At 50.5% G+C, this 21580-nt stretch overlaps 7 protein-coding genes across 7 annotated transcripts; 3 read left to right on the top strand and 4 right to left on the bottom strand.

Annotated features, from left to right (window-relative positions):
* Positions 1–1102: 1102 nt before the first annotated feature.
* On the top strand, positions 1103–2392 carry POX_b02429 (uncharacterized protein; the record flags this gene model as incomplete). Its single annotated transcript, XM_050111343.1, has 1 exon — positions 1103–2392. The coding sequence occupies one exon, from the start codon at positions 1103–1105 to the stop codon at positions 2390–2392; it is 1290 nt and encodes a 429-aa protein (XP_049971689.1).
* A 315-nt stretch (positions 2393–2707) lies between these two features.
* POX_b02428 (uncharacterized protein) lies at positions 2708–3614 on the bottom strand (the record flags this gene model as incomplete). The annotated part of the gene is made up of 2 exons (XM_050111342.1): positions 2708–3046; positions 3216–3614. The coding sequence occupies 2 exons, from the start codon at positions 3612–3614 to the stop codon at positions 2708–2710; spliced, it is 738 nt and encodes a 245-aa protein (XP_049971688.1).
* Positions 3615–4250: 636 nt separating this feature from the next.
* Positions 4251–8563, bottom strand: POX_b02427 (uncharacterized protein; the record flags this gene model as incomplete). The annotated part of the gene is made up of 5 exons (XM_050111341.1): positions 4251–5122; positions 5179–5298; positions 5357–7331; positions 7399–8062; positions 8115–8563. 5 exons carry the CDS (start codon positions 8561–8563, stop codon positions 4251–4253), a joined length of 4080 nt encoding a protein of 1359 aa, XP_049971687.1.
* Positions 8564–9356: 793 nt separating this feature from the next.
* POX_b02426 (Protein PBDC1) lies at positions 9357–10098 on the bottom strand (the record flags this gene model as incomplete). Its single annotated transcript, XM_050111340.1, has 5 exons — positions 9357–9414; positions 9473–9509; positions 9580–9864; positions 9972–9996; positions 10054–10098. 5 exons carry the CDS (start codon positions 10096–10098, stop codon positions 9357–9359), a joined length of 450 nt encoding a protein of 149 aa, XP_049971686.1.
* Positions 10099–10666: 568 nt separating this feature from the next.
* POX_b02425 (uncharacterized protein) lies at positions 10667–12471 on the bottom strand (the record flags this gene model as incomplete). The annotated part of the gene is made up of 7 exons (XM_050111339.1): positions 10667–10766; positions 10828–11675; positions 11731–11850; positions 11917–12075; positions 12141–12217; positions 12283–12357; positions 12444–12471. The coding sequence occupies 7 exons, from the start codon at positions 12469–12471 to the stop codon at positions 10667–10669; spliced, it is 1407 nt and encodes a 468-aa protein (XP_049971685.1).
* Positions 12472–13418: 947 nt separating this feature from the next.
* On the top strand, positions 13419–18755 carry POX_b02424 (uncharacterized protein; the record flags this gene model as incomplete). The annotated part of the gene is made up of 4 exons (XM_050111338.1): positions 13419–16388; positions 16447–16710; positions 16767–17037; positions 17122–18755. 4 exons carry the CDS (start codon positions 13419–13421, stop codon positions 18753–18755), a joined length of 5139 nt encoding a protein of 1712 aa, XP_049971684.1.
* Positions 18756–20289: 1534 nt separating this feature from the next.
* POX_b02423 (uncharacterized protein) lies at positions 20290–21402 on the top strand (the record flags this gene model as incomplete). Its single annotated transcript, XM_050111337.1, has 1 exon — positions 20290–21402. One exon carries the CDS (start codon positions 20290–20292, stop codon positions 21400–21402), a length of 1113 nt encoding a protein of 370 aa, XP_049971683.1.
* Positions 21403–21580: the final 178 nt, after the last annotated feature.

Genomic DNA, 21580 nt, shown 5'->3' with positions numbered 1-21580 from the left:
TTCATCAGGAGCTGCTTGGTTCACAGGCTCGAAAGAGTAACTTGAAATACCCCAAGCGAGGCTTATCAGCAGAGCCATGTTCCTCATCGAATATGCCCGAAATCCCTCATCAAAGAAGCTGAATTCGTTCTTGGGAAAATTGAAGTGGTCAGCTGTCACTGATAAGCACACCATGAGACGGGACGGCACTCACATTCTCTTGCAGACAACGCAACCACAGATGTTGCAGTGTGAAAACTTTGTTCGGTGGAGGGTGTAGGAGGGTCATTTATCACCACAGTCTCAATGTGACGACTGAGTGGTCAATCGGGCCTGCAAGTGCATCCATGAATGGGAGCCTCCAGGTGCATTTCATCTTGATACTCGTGTGCTGTACCCGTTCATGCCGTCTACCACGATGATCTCTCCAAACTCGGCATTTCATGCATGACAGCGTGGACTAAACTACCCCGTGGAGAAGACTGCCCCGCAGATCGAAGACCGTGTCCATGGATTGCCACGCGGCAATCAGATCATCTGCACCCTCGGCATGATCGCTCTTTCGCGGTCGGACTTGACCCGAATTCTCGAGTGCCGAACGCGATAGCTTAAGCCTCAGTCAGGATTTGCTGACAGGGTCTCTTCGCGCAGATGCGATCCAATCGGTGCGGCTACGAGGTGTGAACAGTGTGGGAGATGAGGAGACGACGCAGTCGCAACGTTGGATCACCAGACCCGGTCAGCCTCCTCGACTTTGGAGGGTAAGACGGGTGGGAACCGCCGTCGTGGACCTTTTCGAAGATCTATAATAAATTGGCCAGCTGGTCGAGCCAGCTCGAATCTGAACCTCTGCAAGCTTGAAGTCTGTACCTGAACGGCTGAAATCCTGCTGTGCTTCCCAGGTGGCTCCCCATGATCTCATCCCGTTCCCAGTGGACCCAATCACTTCTTTCCTGGCATCCAATTGTTTGGGCTCCGGTATTGTGCACGGTGTTGTCTAAGCCTCTCGATTCATTGCTATCGCTAGCCAAGCCATCTGTGGCGTCGTGAGAATACGAGGAAATTTCTGCTTCTCTCTTGCTTGAGATTTCTTTCTTCTACTGGGAATCAAAGCATCAACACAATGGCGACACTGGACTTTGCTCTGAAGAACGAGACTGGCTCCAATACAGTCTATGCCTATATCACCGGCTATGCCATCGACCGCAATAATGCGCTTGTTTTACTGCAGGCCGACGGCAAGACGCCGTATTATCCAAAGTCACCTTCACAGACTCTCACTGCGTTGGATCAAGATTGCGCGATTCCACTCGGCCCTCCTGGAAGTACCAAAACAATCTCGATCCCTCACATGGCAGGAGGACGCCTGTGGTTTGTGTGCGATGGCAAACTCACTTTCTATGTGAATCCGGGACCTGCACTCGTGGAGCCCTCTTCCTCGAATCCATCCGATCCCAATTACAATCTGTATTGGGATTTCTGCGAATTCACGTGGAATTCTTTCCAGCTATACGCCAACGTCACCCTGGTTGATTTTGTGTCATTGCCTATTGCGCTGACCCTGACCACGACGTCGGGTGCCACTCATTCGGTCCTGGGATTCCCATCAGATGGTCTGGAGACGATCTGCTCCGCTCTGCAAGAGCAGAATGCCAAGGACCACGCTGGATGGGACAGGCTGATCATATCCAACAATGGGAAGCATCTCCGCGCCGTGTCCCCCAACACCGGCATTGTTTTGGACAATACGCTCTTCAAGAATTACTATGAGCCATATGTGGACAAAGTCTGGGAGAAATACTCGGGCGATAGCCTGACTGTCAACACACAAGCTGGCGCGGGGGATCTCAAGGCCAAGGTATCCGGGGGCAAGCTCGCTTTTACCTCTGAGGATATCTCATACGAGAAGCCCTCTACTGCAGACATCTTCAGCAACAGTTCTGGCGCCTTTGCCGTTTCGGGTAATGGTACGAAAGATGCCGTTACTGCAAGACTGGCGGCTGCATTCAATCGATCCACATTGTTGATTGACTCGGAGCAACCGAACGGCGAGACTGTGGCCGACTATTACCAGGATCCCGTGACAAACCACTACTCGCGAATCTGCCACGAAGTCTCTATTGATCACCGAGGCTATGCGTTCCCTTATGACGATGTGGCTCCGAGCAATGGTCAAGATCAGTCCGGAAGTGTGTTTGACTCGAACCCGAAACTGTTAACAGTCACGTTGGGAGCCCCGGGCGCGGGTTCAAGCAATGCAACATCCCAGTCGGCCCCAAAGGAAGAGACGCCCGTCGCGCATGAGACACATTCAAGCCCAGCCCCCGAGCAACCGAACAAGAACAGGGACAAGAAGAAGAAATTGTTTGCCGGGTTGAAACAGGTCATGCAGAGGCTGTCCCAGAACAAGTAGAAATCGTGACGGAGAAGCTATCGCTACCCGTGTAGCACTCCTCCAGGGAATCGAGTTCTGACTTGGCCCAGGAGTCTGTTTTGAACGTGCCATACAACCGCTATTTGAAGGAAATATGATGCTTTGAGGATCGATGTTTTGATTGACTTTCCCCCTGATGAGACTTTTCAATCCCACCCAATTCTTTTTTGTCATAGCGGAGTGTGTAATTGAACGCCATCCATCGTACTGTATTCATTGATTTGTCTTGCCATTTTCAGCCCATGAGACGCATATACCTAGATACAAGATCTCTCTTTGTGTTTCCGTGTCTCTTTATAATTGCTCACCAGCCTGCCTGCGAATATAACCCACGACTTCTTCGGGAAGAACCAGCCATGGCGAATCACTTGTATTGATCTTCTCAGTTTCGATGGTCGCACCGCTCCGCTGGGCGCGACCAACCATCAACTGTTGGACGACGAGGGGCAAAGCAAAGTCGTTCACACATAGCAAGTACGAGCACGGAATTCTCAAGTAAGCCGCACCTGTGGCGGGCGACGCCATCGTAGACCACGCGTGAGGCCGCAGCGATTGGGCCCACTCTCGACCGTCAGGCACGTCATGAAAGAACAAAGCGAATGGATCGCTGGCTGTCACCGTACCGGCCGCTTCCTATAATTCTACGTCAGCATTCTGTCAAGCCATTGAGTACCAATTTCATTTTTTTTTCTCGCAAAGCCCGAAGCCAAGGACATGCATGACATTTTCAATTGTTCAAGGTAAAGGTGGAGGCGGAGGCGGAGGACCACTAGGTCGAACCATTTCAACTGACATCGCGTACATGCCACGGCGGCAAATGTCCGCCAAAGGCACTGATCATACTCTCGCCCATCTGTGGAATGAAGGCGGCGATAAACACCAATTTGACCACGCCTCCATTTTGGCCTTCTTTTTCGCGTTCGCCTCTTTCCAAACCGTCCAGCGCGCTGTTGACAGGAAGACCGGACCAGCTATGCGAAACCACGACCACCTCTCGACCAGCCTCGACCTCGGGCTGCACCAGTGACCGCACAGCGGCAATGTCCGGCTGTAGATCTTCCACGGTGCTCGCTCGGTCAACCGAGGGAAAGCAGACGGTATGACATGTGTAGCCATGTTCGGTCAGCTTTTGTGAAATGCCGCCGAAGATCTTCGGCGGGCACCAGGCGCCAGGTGCGAGAATGATGGTTGGTTTGGCCATGGTTGCAGTAGGCTTGCCAAAGACTTGTCAATTCCGGATATTTGAGAGTCTTTCTGACCATCCGAGAAAGTCGAAACAAGCTAAGAATCTATAAACGCCGAGGCGTAGTGAATCTCGTCAGTGATTTAATGTAAGTGGTGAGAAGCGGATGATCGGCAAAGAGCAACTCCCGCTCTTTTTAGAGCCTGGCCCCCGCAAGGCGCCTCGAGAGTCTTGGCATCGTGTAGTCCGTTGGAAAGAAACAGCCTGTTGTCCATTGTCCTGTGAGCCACACCATTTCAATTTTTCTAATCCAAGTGAACTATGCCTCTTGGAAATTGGCGCTTACATATTTTCCCAGAAAGTAGACCCCACGCCAAAGCGGTCTGCAAGTCACATGTCCACGAAACACCACCTAGCAATGAAAGTCATCCGTTTGGACGTTTGGACCTCGCAGAGTGTAGTCTACACAGTTTGTCTTGGACAGAATGAGATCAAAATTGAAATTTTGAAATAAAAAAAAAAACAGGGCCATTTTTGAACAGATGATTTGTATACTGAGAGAATCATTGACGCGATTAGAAGAAGAAAGAGCAAAGAAGAGCAAAGAAGAGCAAAGAAGAGCAAACGAAGCAGGGTAGAGGCGAGGAAAAACAACTAAGCCCGCTCGGGATCATTCATCAAACTGTATAGTTTCCCGTCTCTTTTTCTGGAAAGCTCCTGATACGAGCCATTTTCGACCACCACTCCCTCGTCCAGAACCACAACATGATCCGCAATCTCAATCATCTCTTTCGCGTGAGTGATGATAATCACAGTAAGATGATCACAGGTTGCCACAAGCCTTTGCACCGTCTGACGAACAACCTCAGCCCCAGCAGGATCAAGACTCGAAGTGGCCTCATCCAGGACCAAAACTTGCGGTTCTCGGAGCAACGCACGAGCAATCACCAGACGCTGCCTCTGCCCACCCGATAGACCCACGCCGCCATCGCCGATCATAGTGAAGTATCCATTAGGTAGTGATGTGATGAAATCATCAATCCCCGCTGCCTTGGCGGCCATGCGCACGCTATGAATGGAGGCTTGATCCGCGAGCCCGTAACTGATGTTGTTGTAGATAGTGCCGGGGAAGATAATGGGCTGTTGCGACACCAACGAGATGTGGGATCTCAGTGTTGGTGTATGCAGCTGACAAATGTCATGACTGCCAAGTTTCACAGTAGGTCGGCCGTCTCTGGATACTGGCGCTTCGTACAGAGCGAGCAAAATGGAGGCAATAGTGGATTTTCCAGAGCCAGATCGACCAACAATAGTGGTGCATGAGTTCGAACTGACAGAGAACGAAACGTTCTTGAGTACTCTAGCATCGGGTCTTGACGGATATCTAAAGTCCAAGTTGGTAAATTGAATGGGAGTTAGACAGGTGGATTTCAGGTGTCCTCGATGCTCGTGTGATTTTCCGCGGGGAAGATTCGCAAGATGAAGAAGTTTTATTGCGACTTCACGAGATGTGCTAATTTGAGGGACTTGGAAAAGATTAGAAAACGAGTTATTTCTAGCGTGGTGCACGCTTGTCACTTACTCCACGACAAGATCTGGGCAGCATACCCTATGCTGAAAAGGAGAAGAGAGAACACCACCATCACATCGTTTACAGTGAATTCTGCTCCCACAAGCACAGCTCCATAGTAGAAAAACAAGGCTAAATGTTCACACGTCGGAAGTGCAGACTGAGGGTTCAAGACCGAGATTTGACTTACCGCTTGCAAACATGACTGTCGACTCCAGCAGACCAAAGAGCAAGCCCGTGTAGCAAGCGCGTTTCAAACCAATTCCAAGGCACTTTGTTATCGCCTTGGCATGTTTATTATGGAAATAACCCTCCAACGTCAGGGTTCTGACCGTTCGAATCTCCGAGAATGTCTCCATGAAGATATCAGTAGTGACGGCGTTTGCTTCTCTACACCGATGTTCCCACAAAGCGCTGACCCCTTCAAATCCCCGAGTGATCACGTAGATGAGAGGCCCACATGCGAGAGCTACTAGCGTGAGCTTCCAACAGACAATAAAACTCCAGATAATGGCCATAACCGTGATTGAAATTGCCACAATCACAAAACCAGCGAAACGGCCAAGTAAATTTCGCATGTCTTCACCGTTTTGATCAAGGTAAGCTGTGAGCCTGAAGGGACTATGGCCTTCCAGCTCAAACCAAGCCCGAGGCTGATCGAGTATTCGCTCAAAGGCCCGCTTTCGTAGTGTATTCATCCAAGCCTCCCCGCAAGACTCCAAAAAGTAATGCATGAAAAATGAGGCTAGACCGTCGCCGATAGAGACTCCCAATACAGCTAGTGACCAGACCATCGTAAGCCTGGCACTATTGGTTCCAGCATAGAAGGTACTGAACAGTTGCGAAAGGCAGTAGGAAAAGACGGGAGTTGCACTCGCATGAGCTAGCGCCGAGACAAGCCCAAGTGACAGGACCAGCCTCTCATTCGACGTCAGAGCAGGTAAGACACTTCTCATAATGTGGTAGAGAGAAGCCTCAGACTCGTTCTTCGTCACTTTGGCCTTTGAGATTTCGATTTCTCGAATTCCAACATCCGTAGCAATGGAAGAAGTAATTGTAGGGCTCGCCTGATATGGGTTATCACCATGCTCTAGTGAAGTCATTTCCAACTCCTCCATTGGCCTTGAATAGCACGAGCTCGGCCGCATGGGTGAAAAATCCTTTCTCGGCATCCCCAGCGTGGACCCGCGTTTGCTGATATCACAGGTTATGCCTAGCATTGTACTGTCAATTGAGCGCCGTTCTTCCCTTCCCGGAGCATAGTCGTAGATGTTGGAGAACGATGACCTTGACCGATAGTGCGCCTGGGGTCCAGACGTCCTGGAGTTTCGGCGTACCGGCTGAGGTGAGATCGAATGGTCTCCCATGCTGCACCGAGCCAGTCTCTTCTCAAAATGTCCACAGTACTGTTCGCTCGACGTCTGATCTGTTCTCGTCACTGTGTCTGAGTTTTCTCTCGGCGTATTGTGAAAGTATCTCTCATATTCAGGCTGCTTCTCAATTGCGGCTCGGTAGCCACTCTGAAGAATACGCCCATTTTCAAGAATGTAAACGAAGCCCTGCTGGTTGATTTGGGACATGTCGTGGGTAATGATTATGGTGGTTTTCCCTCTCCGCCATTTCCTGATCGCTTTCATCACAGCCAACCGATTTTCCGGATCCAACGCACTGGTAGGTTCGTCCATGATGAGAATCGGGGTATCGCGCAATCTGGCTCTGGCTATTGCGACTCTTTGTCTCTGTCCACCACTCAAATGACCTCCGCCAGGACCAACGCAGGTATCAAGGCCTTTGGGCAGCACGTCCAGCACACTTTGGAGCATTGCGACTTCAATAGAGCTTTGCACATCGTCAAGCAAAACAGACTCGTGCCCATGCCGACCAAAGGCAATGTTTTTCAAAACAGAGTCGTTGAAAAGAACGCTGCGCTGCTCAACCAATGTGATATTGTTGCGGACCCAATTGATGTCAAGTTTGTCAATCGGGTTGCCGTCAATCAGAATCCCGCCGGATCGACATGGATAAAATCGCATTAATATTTGACCAAGTGTCGTTTTTCCAGAGCCACTCTTGCCAATGACGAAAGTTGTCTCTCCTGCAGGAAAGAAAAAAGTGGACTCCTCGAGGACAACGCGGTCTGGTTGGCTTGGATATGCGAATGACACCTACTCATAATATCAGCCTATATTTTAGCTATACCTTAGCCACGCCGGAGATTTGCATTCCACGTACATTGTTCACTTCGATGTCACCTTCGCAATGCTCCGGATAAAGTGTACCCTTAGCTTCAGTCGCAGATGTGTGACATGATTGCCGGCGCAGTATCGATGTGAGGACAGCACCTGCGACTTTCCCCTTTTCCAACACGATCATTTGAGGTAGCACTTGTTCAATTGACTGTGCTGCAGTTAAGCAAGCCCAGAACGTCCTCAAGACTTCACCCGATGTCATCTTGCCTGCTCTCGCAAGAGAACTGCCGAACCAAAATCCCTGAACGAACATTCCAAATACCATCCATCGAACAAAAGATATTTGCAAGGAGTTTAGTCTCGCCTGCCGACGGTAATGAGTCGCGGATGCGTCGACCCGCGCAGAGAAACCCCGTGATTCGATGTTTTGTCCATTCAGACATTTGACCGCATCAATTGAGTTGATCGCATTACTCGCGACCTTTGACGCTAGTGTGATTTCCTTCTGTTGCGCCTCGATGCTGGACTTCATCCTTGTCGAAAGGCAAGCAATGATGGTCGAGAATATTGGTATTCCAGCTAGCGTGACCAAGGACAAGCTCCAAGACGTATAGAGTCCTAGTCCCAAGGACGCCAAAGACCGACAGAAGTACTGCAAAAGAAGTCCAAGAGGCTGAGATGTCGCGGTTTGAAGATCGTGGATATGGCTGCTGGCAACGTTAGAAATCTGCCTACATTCTGAACATTGAAAGCACTGACGCTTGTATCCCAGAAAGCAGAGCTCCCAAACCCTCATTTCGGGCTTCAAACCATTCAACGTCTCGTTGAATGAGCTCGGCAAAAAGCCTGCTTCGGACACTGGAAGCTTGCAATTCGCCAAAGGCGATAAACATCGCAAAGTAGGCGCTGTTCAGTACCCATCCAGCGGCACCAAGACCCAACATTCCAAAGCAGCTCGCTACGATTTTGTTGTGAAGAACCTCAAAAGTAATTTCTCCGGCACCGAAATTTGTGAAGGAGTCGAAAATATTTCCCAGAAAAATCGCAAGAACGGGTGTAACTGATCCTGCAAGCAGAGCTAGAACAGCTCCAACGATCAGAGATGGCACATGCTTTCGGCCGGTGAAGCTAAATAACGATTTCCACCCGGGCGAGACCTCAGTTGCGATGTGATTGCCCACACCAGACAATTGATCCGAAGGTTGCATGGCTAGAATGATTCATATATTGTCGGTTTCTCATGTGACAGGCGAAGAAAATCGGCTCCAAGGCTTTGAGAGGTGTGTAGTATGAGAAGATAAGCCCGGTATCAGATTTCGATTTCTCAGTCGCGTTTTGAGGTGTCTGTTGTGTTTTCTTTGTCTCAAGGTCAAACTTCCCAATGCGGAAGCACAGGGCAGTCGAGGCCGAATCTTCGGGAGACCCCCATGGAACAATGCCGTGGCGGCATATTGTTCTTCGCGCCACGTGCAGCCAACATGACAGACGATGAAAGAAAAAGAAAAAGAAAAAGGTTTCATCCGTCTGTCTTGTATTTCCCCATACCTTTCAATATCGCATGTAGAAATTGACAGCCTTGAAATTGACAGCCTTGAGTGCATAGCACCTCGTAATGGCACTCTGAGTCTAGTAACTATTTTTTCGATTGTTTCAATCAGTCCCGCTGCGCGTAATGAACACGCCGGGAGATGAGAATGCACAACCATGCTGATTAAACAAAGCCATGTTCATTCTGGGTATATTGTGAATTTTCAGAAAAAAAGGCATCTGACCGAGTAGCCACAGCCGTCCAACTAAAGTATAAACATTCCAGCGCGTTCGTCATGGTCATTCTTTAACAGCATGTCCCAAGGGCGTCACGAATCGAGTCAGTGGAGCACTTCCTTCTGAGCTTTTGACGTAGTCAGCCTCCAGGGCTAAGGCAGAAAGCCTTTCACGTGCTACAGGTGGTGCAGCCTCTTTGCAGAGAATCGGAGAAAAAAAAAGAGAGGCAGGGTGAACTCAAGAGCTCGCCTTCTGAGAACGCTCATAGATCCAATCGTTCAGTCCAGCGCGGTTGCTAGTGTGGGTCAGTGAAAGGTCGCCTCGATCGAATCATGGGAAACAGAAAGTCTTACCGAGCAATTTCGATGGCATAGAATTGCATGCGGACACCTGGATATGCAATTAGCTCATGTGAAAAGTGATTGGGCGCTGGTCGATGAGATCTGCTCATGAAACCCACCAAAGACAGTAGTGTCCTGATCGTATTCAACGTCGGCTCGGGTACGGATGATTGTGCCGAAATTGAAATCCTCAATCTTCTTATCGAACTTGTTGATCCAATTGCGCCACTTCTCTTTTCCGGCCTTGCTCTTCATTTCGTCCTCATTGATGGTGGCAGCGGGATCGAATTCGGGGAACTCAGTCACGAAAGACTCGTAGATTTCGTCATCCATCTTAGTGAGACGCAGCTGCGAGCCCTTCACCTTCTCGAGGATCGCCGAGTATGTCATGAGGTGTTCGACAGCTGTGGGAAGACAAGACCGTCAGCGGATGTTGGGATAAGAGGTTCAGTCTCATATCAAATATCGACAGAAATTTGAACGCGATGAAGCCAAGCGGCGTGCGACTGACCCTTGACAGCGAACTGCTTCTCCATCTGTACGAATTGTTAGTTCCAACCACCGATGCGGCGGGCAAGATCTTGGTGACTTACATCCTCCAGGTTCTCGGCCTGCTCGGGATCAAAAGGCTTCGACATTTTGGCGTTATTGATATCTTTGTCAATTTCAATGCTTCTGAAGTAGCGATATTACAGAAGAGGCGCTGCGAGAGGGATCGCGTGATTTTAAGCGTGACAACTTTGCCCCGCCAATAATTTTTCGGCGGGCGGAGAGGAATACTGCCACACAAAAGTGGCCCGATCCAAGGTACGTCATGTCGCCGCCCGCTCGGGAACCGCCGAGGGGCACCTGTGTGCTTCCCGGCGCTTCGAATGGATTCTTGGAAAAAGGCAAATGCTTACTGAGAGCGAGCGAAGTGAGAGAAGGTTTTAGCCTGGTCTGGGGATCGCCTTCCCAAAAGCTTGACTGAGAAAAGTCATAGTCATTATGCTTGTATATGGGGTATGCCCGTGTGCCTGGTAGCATATACCACACTGTACATGGTCATGCTGCTCTCATGCTGCAATCTGTCGTTTAGCTTAATGCCATGTGCTTCTGCGAGTCTGATCGCAGGGTCTAGGGATGGAACAATATGAGGTGTCTAGATATTTATTTACAACACAGATTTCAAGACGTTTAGCAAAGCACATGTGATCATTGATGCGTCTAGTCGCTATCGGCATCATCTGGGAGTTCCTCGAATCTCCCCTCGCGGACTGCCTGCGCCACGGGATTTTCCACGCTGATGAGACCGTTCGCTTTCGCCCTACGTGATAAAATGGTTAGCCTGGGGGAGCAATCTTCATATCATGTTGCGGGCTTTTTACCTTTCAAACAAGACAAATAGTCTTTCAGCCTCCCTCTCCTTCTCCTCCTCGGTCATGGGTGGGCCCGAATCCTTTGGCTCGGCTGCCAACCGTTGGCCAGTGACGGGATTCACCTCAAGATCGAGGCCGCCGGCGCCATTTGTTGCGAACGCTTCGCCAGCAGTCTGAGGAATTTCCATTCCACGAGAAGCGAGGAACCCAGCAGCAAATCCGTACCCGATTTTTCGGGTGAGGTTCTCGGCGTCCCTGCCTGAAAGAACGAACATGAGTTCGGAAATTCCTGTTTTAAGATTTGGGTAAGGGCTTGTCGAAAGCTGTAACAACTTCGAGGCGAGCGTGTCGGAGCGTCCAATTGGCAAGCTGCGATCATTATCTTCTGGCAGGAGAAGCCATTGCATATACTTTCGGGGGCCGTCCGGGGCGACTTCATGGACGACAATGAGCGAGTGCAGGAGTGGGACTGCTTTCTCCTCCAGCTCCTCGGGGCGGTAAAGTGACACTGCCCGATCGAGAATGTTGATCAACTTATCAACATTACAGTTCTGATTGAATTTGGGGAACAACGGATTGCTCTCAAAGTGACTCTCTTTCTTGCCCTCCAGATCGAGGACAGATAAGGAGTTTATCAAATAGCTCATTAAACCATCAAGGGGTTTTGCCGGAATGTCCATCCTGCTGATGATTTTTAAGATGGGCTGGATCGAAGGGGTAAACGTGCTGGCGAGGTCGGGGAACAGTTTTGAAACGTTGAAGACAAGCTTCAAGGTATCAATTAGAGCCAGCTCATCCATCTGCGTGAGTGGCTTTCGCCCGGATTTGGGGAATTGCTTTGCATGTCGGGCCAGTTGCTTGATAGAGATCAGCATGGACCACCGTTAGCGGATCGAAGGGCTTCTCTCGTACATAGTTGACATTGTCTCCGAGTGAATGATTCTTGATAAGGGCGTCGAAGTCCAAGTTGCTGTCATAAGTTGAAAGAAACAAGATTCGACTTGTAATCATCTCGTCCTCCGAGTTTTCAGTCTATAAAACGTCAGGATACTTCGGTCAGAGCTTGGAAATTCCGGAACAAGTGTAATATTCTAGTACCTTCAGTCTCTCTGCTAGTTTGCCCCCATATCCGGTATCCACAAAAGCCTGACGCATGTTTGTATCAAGGAGGAGGGCATTGGCAACGCAGCGCAACGCGGCACGGCGAACGTCGGCCGTTTCTCCGTTGAGACCGTATTGCGCTAACAATTTAATTCCCTGGCGAGTTGTCAGAATCGGAGTGTGATGCGATAGATAAAGAGCAAAGTGAATGCGCATCATACTTCACTGCTGTAAATCGGCCCAGCGTCAACAGGACTCGTGCCATGCTGGCGTAATTGTAAGAGAATTTCGCTTTTCTCTGACCTTGAATTTAGAAAACTCTAAACCAATACTTTCGATTACGGCTCAAGTCGCGAGACTCACGCGCTGGGGTAAGGTGGCTCTCGTTGAGGTCATCCTTGAGAGAGGCAAGCAGCCGAGTCACTTGCTGCAGCTTGGCTGTGTGAATAGTCAGTTGGATAACTTTGAAATCTGAAGAATCTTTGAGCATGTGCCAACGACGAGAATGGCCACAGGCTACATACCTGCTCCCTGCAGTCGGGTGAGGCTCATGCTGGGCCCCGTCCGAACTGAAAACTTTACTTCCTGTTGGAACTGTCCTTGTCGCAGAGCGGGCGATGAAGAAAATGCTCAGGCGCTGTCCTGTAATATGCCACAAGATCTCCGTCACTGTCAGCCAAAATGTTGCTTGCAGGAAGCGGCGCTTGCTTGCAAATTCCAAATAAAAGGGATGGTCGATGCGCGACGCGGGGAACAGACTTCCAGCAGAGTCCCTCCTGGAGGAGTAGCTGGCTCACCCCACCCAAGCTTCGGGATCGATCCCTTGTTGGCCATCTTCGCCAGAGTTCACGTCCGGTCGGCCATTACTTGACGATTTATTGTAGGTGCAAATCACCCTTGAGCTTCAATCTGTAGGCCATTGCACCTGATCTCATACAGTCTGTACAAAGCCCTTCCAATATTACACCTGTTCATACACGTGGACAGCAATAAGTTGCCTTATTTCATATGGAGAGCGTGACAGACAGCCCACGAACAACCGGCAGACATTGTCTTGCCTAACCCCGCGATGACTGCGATCAAAGGGTGATTCCTTCCTAGTCTAAGTACAGGGAGTCTTCGTTATCACCGTAAAAGCAGAGTAAGCCAGACTCAGGCTCGCGAGTGGGAGCAATTCCATGAATCGTCGTATGCCAACGACGGCAATGCGAGCCAGCGTGGGACCTGTCACGCCCGCTCCGAGTGCCTGATTGCCTCGGTGCCTTTTTGCCTGACTGATGAGGCTTCACGCGGCCACTTTACGCGATTCGCGACAGGCGCGCTAGTTACTTTTCACGGAGATGAGTCTGGATGTTCTCGACGCTTGCCCGGAAAGCTCCAGTACGATCCAAGTCCAGCGACACGACTTTGAGTGTTTTTGATCGCGCCTGCATGAAATCCAGCAATGGTCTTTAACTGTTCCATTTCGGCTGCCTCCTGATCTCATCTCTTTCTAAACCATGGTCGAGATCCCCGGCCCTCTTCCTGCTCGCCCACCGACTCCTCCTAGGCCGGGTTCCCGAACCGATGAGAACGAGCAGCAGTCCGCCAATCTTTTACAGACCCCGGAGGCCTCCGTGCGGCCAGCAAACGCTACCAAACTGCCCCCGTCGAGTCACGGTTCCAAACGAGTCAATTTCTCGCCATGGCTGCATACTGTCATCGGCTCGCCCAAGTCAGACTCGAGCGGCAAACATCCCGCGACGAATTTACCAGCAAAAGCGCATACGGAAAGCAGCAAGAGGATTGAAGGAAAAGCCTTCAAATCAATCCTCAAAGAAACAAGTTCTCCAATTCCCGTGTGGTCTCCCAACGTCAATCGGTTCACAACCCAGTCAATCGACATGCTGCTGGAGTCAGTGGTTCAGCAATTGGCAGGGGAGAGTATCTCCTCTCGCCTCGACGCATACATGAATCTATTCAACGCACTGCGGACATACGATAGCTTGCCTGGGGGTAAAGAAATTGGGGAAAAGTTGGGCTTGATCACGGACTTCATCCAGCGCGATGTGACCCGCGATTTGGTTCACGGCACTCCTATGGATACAACACTCGCGAACCAGGCATTGAAGCTCTCAGCTGCTTTTATTTGGCAACAGGACATCTCCTCACAATTGCCAGAGGACTTCAAGGCCTTTCTGGTGGAGCACGCCATCACCTCCCTCCAGGAGAATAAAGGTGCCAAGTCCGTTTTGACCCACTACTTGTCCATTCTCTCTACGCAAAATTTCAGTGCCAAAATTATGACAACTTCACGGATCATTCGCCTTCTCACTGCGCTTCAAGACTTGAGCAAACATGTTACCGGAAAAGCCATCTCATTTCATCGCCTGAGCATCTACCAGCGGCTCCTCTCCCAATTCAAGTCCACATTTATTTCCCAGTCCTCATCGTGGATGGAGCATCTCGTCTTTGGTCTTCTCCATTCCCACAAAGAGACTCGAATCAAAGCCATCGCTCTTGGCTTCCAGATATCCGTGACCGCTGGCCCAACACCTTCGCTTTCGAGCACTGTCCGGCAACTTTTTGATCGGCCCCTGGAGGGTAACCGCAAATTGGTGACCGAGATCAAGGAGAGGATGTCTCGCATGGTCGCGACTCTCGATACCGGTATGCACGTTCCGCAAATCTGGAGTATCATAGTTCTGCTTTTGAGAAGCAAAAAGTGGACTCTCGATCAGTGGGAGCATTTCAAGGAGTGGGTTCTCGTTCTTCAGCGATGTTTCAATTGCAGCGAGCCGGCCATCAAGTCTCAAGCTATCGTGGCTTGGAATCGGTTTATCTATGCCGTGAGCCCTAATGAGAATACGAGCCGGTCGTTGTTGAAGATGCTGGGCAAGCCGGTATTTTCGCAATTTGAGCGGAAGAAGTCTGATAAACCAGGGGCAAAGCCCGCGCAACTGGCGTTGAGCAGCTACTACCACCTGCTCTATTACGCATTCCGCCCTTCATTGCCTTATCATCATGTCGACGTGATATGGGAGGAATACGTTGCTATACCGTCCGCAACCATTCTTTCTTCACATCCAGGCCTGAGCAATACAACAGCACTCGTTGTATCAAACCTGCTCTGGAGTCCGCAAGCAAAAGTCTGGGCCGAGACTCGAATAACAGACAACGCGAGAATGGAGGTCGAGGAGCTTCCATCCCTTGAGCCTCGATGGGTCCGAGCGAGGGTATCAGTAGTTCTGGAAGTTTTTGAGTCTCTCTTCAAAACATCTGTCTGGAATACTGAAGCAATCCATGAATCGAACATTGCTATTGCTTGGAAAAGCCTCGCAAATGCGCTATCGCTTGCCTCTAGCAAGGAAATTACCCCTTCTGGAGAGTCTATGCAGGCTGTAGGTAGCGTCCTCGGTTTTCTGCATCGTCTGTGGGCTGCAGGGCCGTCAGGGCTGAATGCTATGGGTGAAGATGCTCAGGACACCTTTTGCGAGAGATTTCGGTTTTTATCGAAGACTATGATCGTATCTCTTGGTGGGGTACCTTTCACTGAAAAGCTCATGCTGCTGACTGAAGACGGCGTCTTCCAGTCCTCTGCGACCCCAACCCATCGTTCGCCTCCCTCGTCAACGAATTTACACAGTCCTGCCATTCATCTTTTGCGGCTTATCAGCAGAGATCTCACAATACCTTCGCCGGCTCCATCATATTCTCGTCTCGTGCACGGGTTGATCAGAGCATCTTGCGACGCAAGGATCTCGCGAGGCTCTCGACTTGAGTTTCTCAAACAGTGCGCCGAAGTGAGCGCCGGGGACTCGGTGAATGCGGCTAGGGAGTCACCTTTATTGGCAACTGTCTGGACTGAAACAGCTAAGGCAGCAGCATGCGCCTTGAACACTTTTCCAATAGAACCTGTGCGCGAGCGCATCGGTGTCGCATCCCGAGATCACGAAATTATCACCGACATACTTCTCACCGGCGTGGACTTGTTCCCGGATGCAATTTCGGACTGGTCATGCCTTCTGAATGATTACTCTCGCGTTGTGAGGACTGAGAAAGACGACATTGCCGTTGTTGAGCTTGTTGTGGAACCAATTGCACGCCATTTGTCTACAATGGCCGTGTTCGATACCTATCTGCCTACAAGCTTTCTACTTTCTCATTGTCTGTCCGTCCATTTCGTTCCTCAGGCTGAACATGAAGTAGGAGAATCCTCACCTGATTCAATCAGATCGCCGGATTTTCCTGACGGTCTTTGGACGACTATTGGGCGTAGTTTGGAGCTAGGCTACCGTAACATCATAACATCACATCTGCCTCGCCTTGCTGCCTTTGTTGAATCTCTCGCGTCCTTTTTCAGCTCAGCTCCGCCGCTGTGTTGTGTCCAGGCAGCTGAGATTGTCCAGGCACCACTGGCACTGTGGATTGAAGACGCAGAAGGGAAGTTGTTTGCTCCACGTGGGGAGGATGACTTGATCACGTTTGCAGTAGGTACACCTCATTTTCTCTTTTGGTAATCGATCACCCCCTCACTCTTATGAATAGCACCGCGCGCTCTCGACTTCACTCTTCAACTTCCTTCGCAGCACTGTCTATGACACGCATTTGCTTCTGCCAAAATTCGAAGTTTTGATCTGCGCTGGTCTGAACTCCTCACACAATTCCACCTCCCAACAATTCGTCGACTTCTTGTGCGCAGCAAAGACACATTTGGAGTCACCCACTTCGCATACAACAATGGGACAGGCTCTGTCGGCGGCCACCGCGAGGCTGGCAAACCAGGCGGAACCACCGTCACCTGAGAGCGAGGTATGTGGATCTCCATTAGCTTTTGTGACAACGTACTGATACTCGGCGTGGCATAGTCCTCAACTTCTCTGCTTGATTCCCTTGCTAGTTTCGACGATTCAGCGAGCCAAAACAGTCATGAAGCTAGTGTCGATCCCGACGGCCCTTCCCCCGAGCTTGGATTCAATGACCATGCTTTGCCCGAGCCCACGGAGCTGGGCGAGCCTCAGCTGCCAACATACTCTGGACCAGAAAACTCGGATGTACCAGCTGCTCTTCAAAAGAGTCGACGGGAGATGTTTCGCATGATTGAATCTATTCGATCCTCTTCGCCAGCGAACAGTCCTGGTAAGTTAGGTTTTGATACGCCGATACACCTTCGCCGACTACATGTTCAGTCTGGAGTTCCATTAACTCCAACTTTGGCTCCAGCGGAAAATGAGGCGGGGTTCATTGCATCTTCACCTACGCCCGCAACGCGCGATCAAACACCAGTTGTGAAATCGAACCCACCAGGAACCAAGCTCCCTGACAGTATGGAACAAGACCTGCCAGATCTGGCCTCCTCGCCGCCTGGAGCCACATCTCAGAACCGCAGCCCGAAGAAGCTCTCCAGCTCATCTCGGCGGGCAAAAAGGAGAAAACTCCTCCAGTCGAGTCTTGCCGCCAGCAGCAAGAAAACAGAGTCATCTTCACACATGAATGAGAGACCTCCCAGTCGACGAACTCGTTCATCACAAACATTAGATGGCCCAATTAACAGTCACTCCGACACTGTTACGGCCCCGACTATCGCGTCTGGTAGCACCATGGGAGCTGGAAACCAGGCAGCCTCCAACCAAGAGAGATCCAAGTCCTCATCAAAGAAGCGAAAGAGAAAGGAAAGCGTGAAGCCAGCGCCCCCAGAAAACCAGCGTCTTTCCCAGGAACCTCAGACGCCCTTGGTGCAAAAATATCATGCAGACTCTTCCAGCGAGGATATGGAATCTCAGATTGCTTCTCAGCTGGAACAAGATATGGAGCTCGCCAACGATATGGCCACGGACGTATCTGCTCTTGGAACACAAACCTTGAAGGCGTTGACGTCAAAGAAAAGGAAGCGCGAAGACGATGGTGAGAAGACCGGTGTTGCTGATAGGCGGCGATCGACACGTCTGTCAACTGCGAAAGGTGCCATGGCCCAGGATACGGATGAGCCTGAACTGATCCACACGGCAGCGGCAACAGGCTCCCAGCAATCTGGGACTCGTTCTGTATCCAGCCTCTCACCTACCATGACTCGCCGGATGACCCGCAGTTCTCAGAAGCGGGAAAATGATCTCTGCATCACCGATCTGGCGCCAGAGGCTGAAATTCTGGAGGCTAAGCAGGAAGCACTCGAAGATGTGCCTCCTGAACCACCTGCCAAGAAATCCCGAAAAGCAGCATGCTTGGAGGATCAGTCTGCGCCTTCGCAGAAGAGGAACGCTCCGCGAAGCAAAAATTCGCGCAGCTCTCGTTCACGCAGATCGCGGTCTTCCCAGGCAGAGCTGAAAACCAATCCCGTCTCACCTCATACTGAGCGAGATTCATCTCACAGTGTCCTTGAGGCTGAACCGGCATTGGTCGCAAATGCGTCCATGGACGCCTTAGCCAGCGAGAGCGTGGATGCATCGATGGACGCGTCTGCTCAACAGCCCGTGCCAGCCGTAGCGTCAAATGTCACCACGCTTACCCAGGAGTCAACAGAGGCCCTGGCCATGGCTGTAGGATCGATGGACATGCCTGAGTCTCCAGTCATCCGCGAAGAAACGATGGAAGTCGACGCCTTGTCAAATCCACCTTCCGCAGAGACAGCGGACATGGTTCTCGACTTGACCACAGCTACAGTTGAAACGGAGCCAGTCTCACCCACCCGCGAATCCGACAACAGCGGTGTGGGTATCTCCAAGTCTCTGAGAAGTCTACTTTCTGAAATCAAAACTGCGAGCTTGGGACCAACCGCCTTGCGTGAGATTGATGATCTTCTGTTCCATATCCGCGTCGAAGCTCATGAAGCTTCTCGGCGCCACGATAACTTAGCATAGCGGCGGCGGCGTTTGTTGATCGGTAGTCTCTCAACTTTGTGAGGGCTTATCATTGTTTTTTATCATATTTTTATACTTGTTCGATGTCTCTATTTCCCCCACACGCACAAGCTATGTTACTCAAATCCCCCTCGGCTTTCTGAGTGAGCCCTTGTTACCATATTTTGTTGTTGTCTTTCTTGGCTCATGAAGATGAGTTTATGGTCCTGCTTTTGATCATCGAATTTATCTTTATCTTTCCACGATGAGGCCTGCCTGGTTGAATTGCCAACATCACTCTGCCTATTTTCCTTTGAATGTTCCTTGTTTTGTATATGATCATGAACCTTGTAAGTCAAGTCAAGCAAGTCCTTTGTAGTTAATTTCGAGTATTCGCGTTCGACCTACCTTGATTGGCCACTGCATTATACGAAAAATATTTCCTGTGCCATGATGGTGAGGCTTCTCTATATTAAATGTGTTCCGCGTTTCAAGCCGCGGCCTTTTTGCTTTTCATCCCAGGCGAAGTTTAATGATATCGTTCATTTGTTTGTTCTGGCGTTCTATGAGAATACTTTCCCTCCTAGGCTGGAAGACTTTTGCTCAAGAAGATAAGGGCACCCCAGCTCCATCAACGATGGCCGGCAGACTGCCGGACTACGCACCCATCACGATGATAGCGTACATTCCAAAGCCTATAGAGAATATCAGACACAACAATTAGCTAATCCCATGCTTGTTTGATTCAGACGATCCCAGACCCCAATATACAAATAGAATGACCTTTCGTAATGAAACCAGAATAATAACTTTGAGATCAGCTTCTCTATGAGCTGTAGAGATCGGGAGGATTCCCTGGTAGTACATAGATGATTTGGTAGGCTGCTTAAGTATTGTGCTTTGCTAAGGCTTACTGAGTGTTGATGCTAACGCTTTTTGATAAGAGGGGCCATTACGTAGATCTAAGAGCTTCACGTGTTATCAAGGTACCTTGCGGTAGTAGTGCATGCTCGGTGACCAAATCAAACCGAAGTCCCCATTGACCGGATCGGAGCTCTCAGAGGATTACTCGATCCTACATAGTGATAAAAAGCGGCGAGAGGTTCAGTGTTAAATACAAAGGGAAGACAAAATCGTGGCATAGGAAATCCGCCACAGAGGTGACGTCGCACAGGGCAAGTTTGCCTCGAAAGGTGGCACTGCGCTTGCTGGTGATGTGACGAAATAGATGATTTCTATGATTCGGCAACCCCAGTTTGACAGGCTCTCTTTTGGGTCGAGGCATCCCTTTGTTCCGATTCTGTGGTTTAAGGCAACGCGGGCAAGATAGTATAGAAATCAATGACGCGAGTCTTTGGTGCCACCGCCTCCAAATGTCGCTTTCCAGTTACCGTGGATTCAGGATGTATGGACGGGTTGCGGGCGAGTATATAAGGGGCTTTTTCCTGACAAGATTTGGGTGCGTAGATACGTTTCAAAGTACCCACAAGGAAGAAGAGGAAGAAGAAGTCAAAAGGTCATCTTAATCCCACACTACGACTCTGAAAAACTTACTATGGGAACTCAGTATATGATGCAAGCTGGACTGGCTTCCGGCATGTCAGCTACGGAGGGCATGTCCCCCGCCCGTCCACGATCTGTTGATCCAAACCTCAGTGATCCAGCTCACTTGCTCCCCGAAGATATTGTCCCCACCTCCCGAGACCGTCTTGCTGTGCGAGCGTTCGGCGGCAAGGACATTATGATTCCGTACATGGGCATCGGCACCTGGTCGTGGGGGGACAAGGCAACATTCGATTACGATGCAATCACCGACCTGCCCCGGATTCACGCCGCATGGGCTAAACTCAAATCTGTGGGACTCACCTTTGTCGATACCTCGCAGGCTTATGGGAACGGCGAAAGCGAGAGAATCTGCGGAACGCTGTTCGAGGGAATGCCCCGGGATGCATTCGTGGTACAAACGAAGTGGTTCTCGGGCGGTCTCTCCAACACTCTGATGCAGTCGCGTGGGCCCAAGGCTCGGCTCAGGGAATCTCTCAGTCGGTTGGGCCTGGACTATGTGGACATCTATCTGGTTGACGGGCCGATTCACGGTAGTTCTATTGCTACGGTTGCGGAGGGACTGGCTGAATGCGTACACGAGGGAATGACGCGTGCTGTGGGTGTTGCCAATTACAGCACGCAGGAGATGATCAAAATGGCCGAGGAGCTGGCGAAAAGCAGCGTGCCCTTGTCAATCTCGCAGTGCGAATACTCAGTGCTACGCCGTATACCCGAAGTGAGCGGGATGATCCGTGAGTGTCTCAAGCGCGGAATTTGCTTCCAGGGCTTTGCTTCGCTCGCCGAAGGCCGATTGACCGGCAAGTACTCGCGCTTCAACGAGCCCAAGGCCAATCGACGATTCAGCAGTTATCCGATGCATATGCTGGAGCCAACCATCAATGTCCTCAAGGGCATCGCAGCCGATCGTCGAGTGCCTTTGTCGGCTGTGGCGTTGAACTATCCAATCAACAAGGGCGTGGTGCCTCTTGTCGGAATTCGTGATCCTGGCCAGGCGGATGATGACATGCAGGCACTCGGCTGGCGATTGACAGAAGATGAGATCCATCGGATTGAGGAGGTCAGCTTTGAGGGGCATACATCAACTCTCTTGCAGCATGGATAGATGCACATGCACCGCAATCATCGCAGCACCGAGATGCCCGATGAGTTGTGTAGGAAGCTTTAAAACTAAGTGGCAATCGGTCACTGTCGCTGACTCATACGTCACAGTAGATAAATTCAACGTCGATAATCTCTCATTATGTGATGCACAAGATACCAGGCAAAAGTCGCCGTAAAGC

The sequence above is a fragment of the Penicillium oxalicum genome, chromosome II, assembly GCF_001723175.1.
Source record: "Penicillium oxalicum strain HP7-1 chromosome II, whole genome shotgun sequence".
Taxonomy (NCBI): Eukaryota; Fungi; Ascomycota; class Eurotiomycetes; order Eurotiales; family Aspergillaceae; genus Penicillium; species Penicillium oxalicum.
The sequence above is the reverse complement of the archived record's forward strand: the minus strand, read 5'-3'. Positions and strand labels throughout refer to the sequence as shown.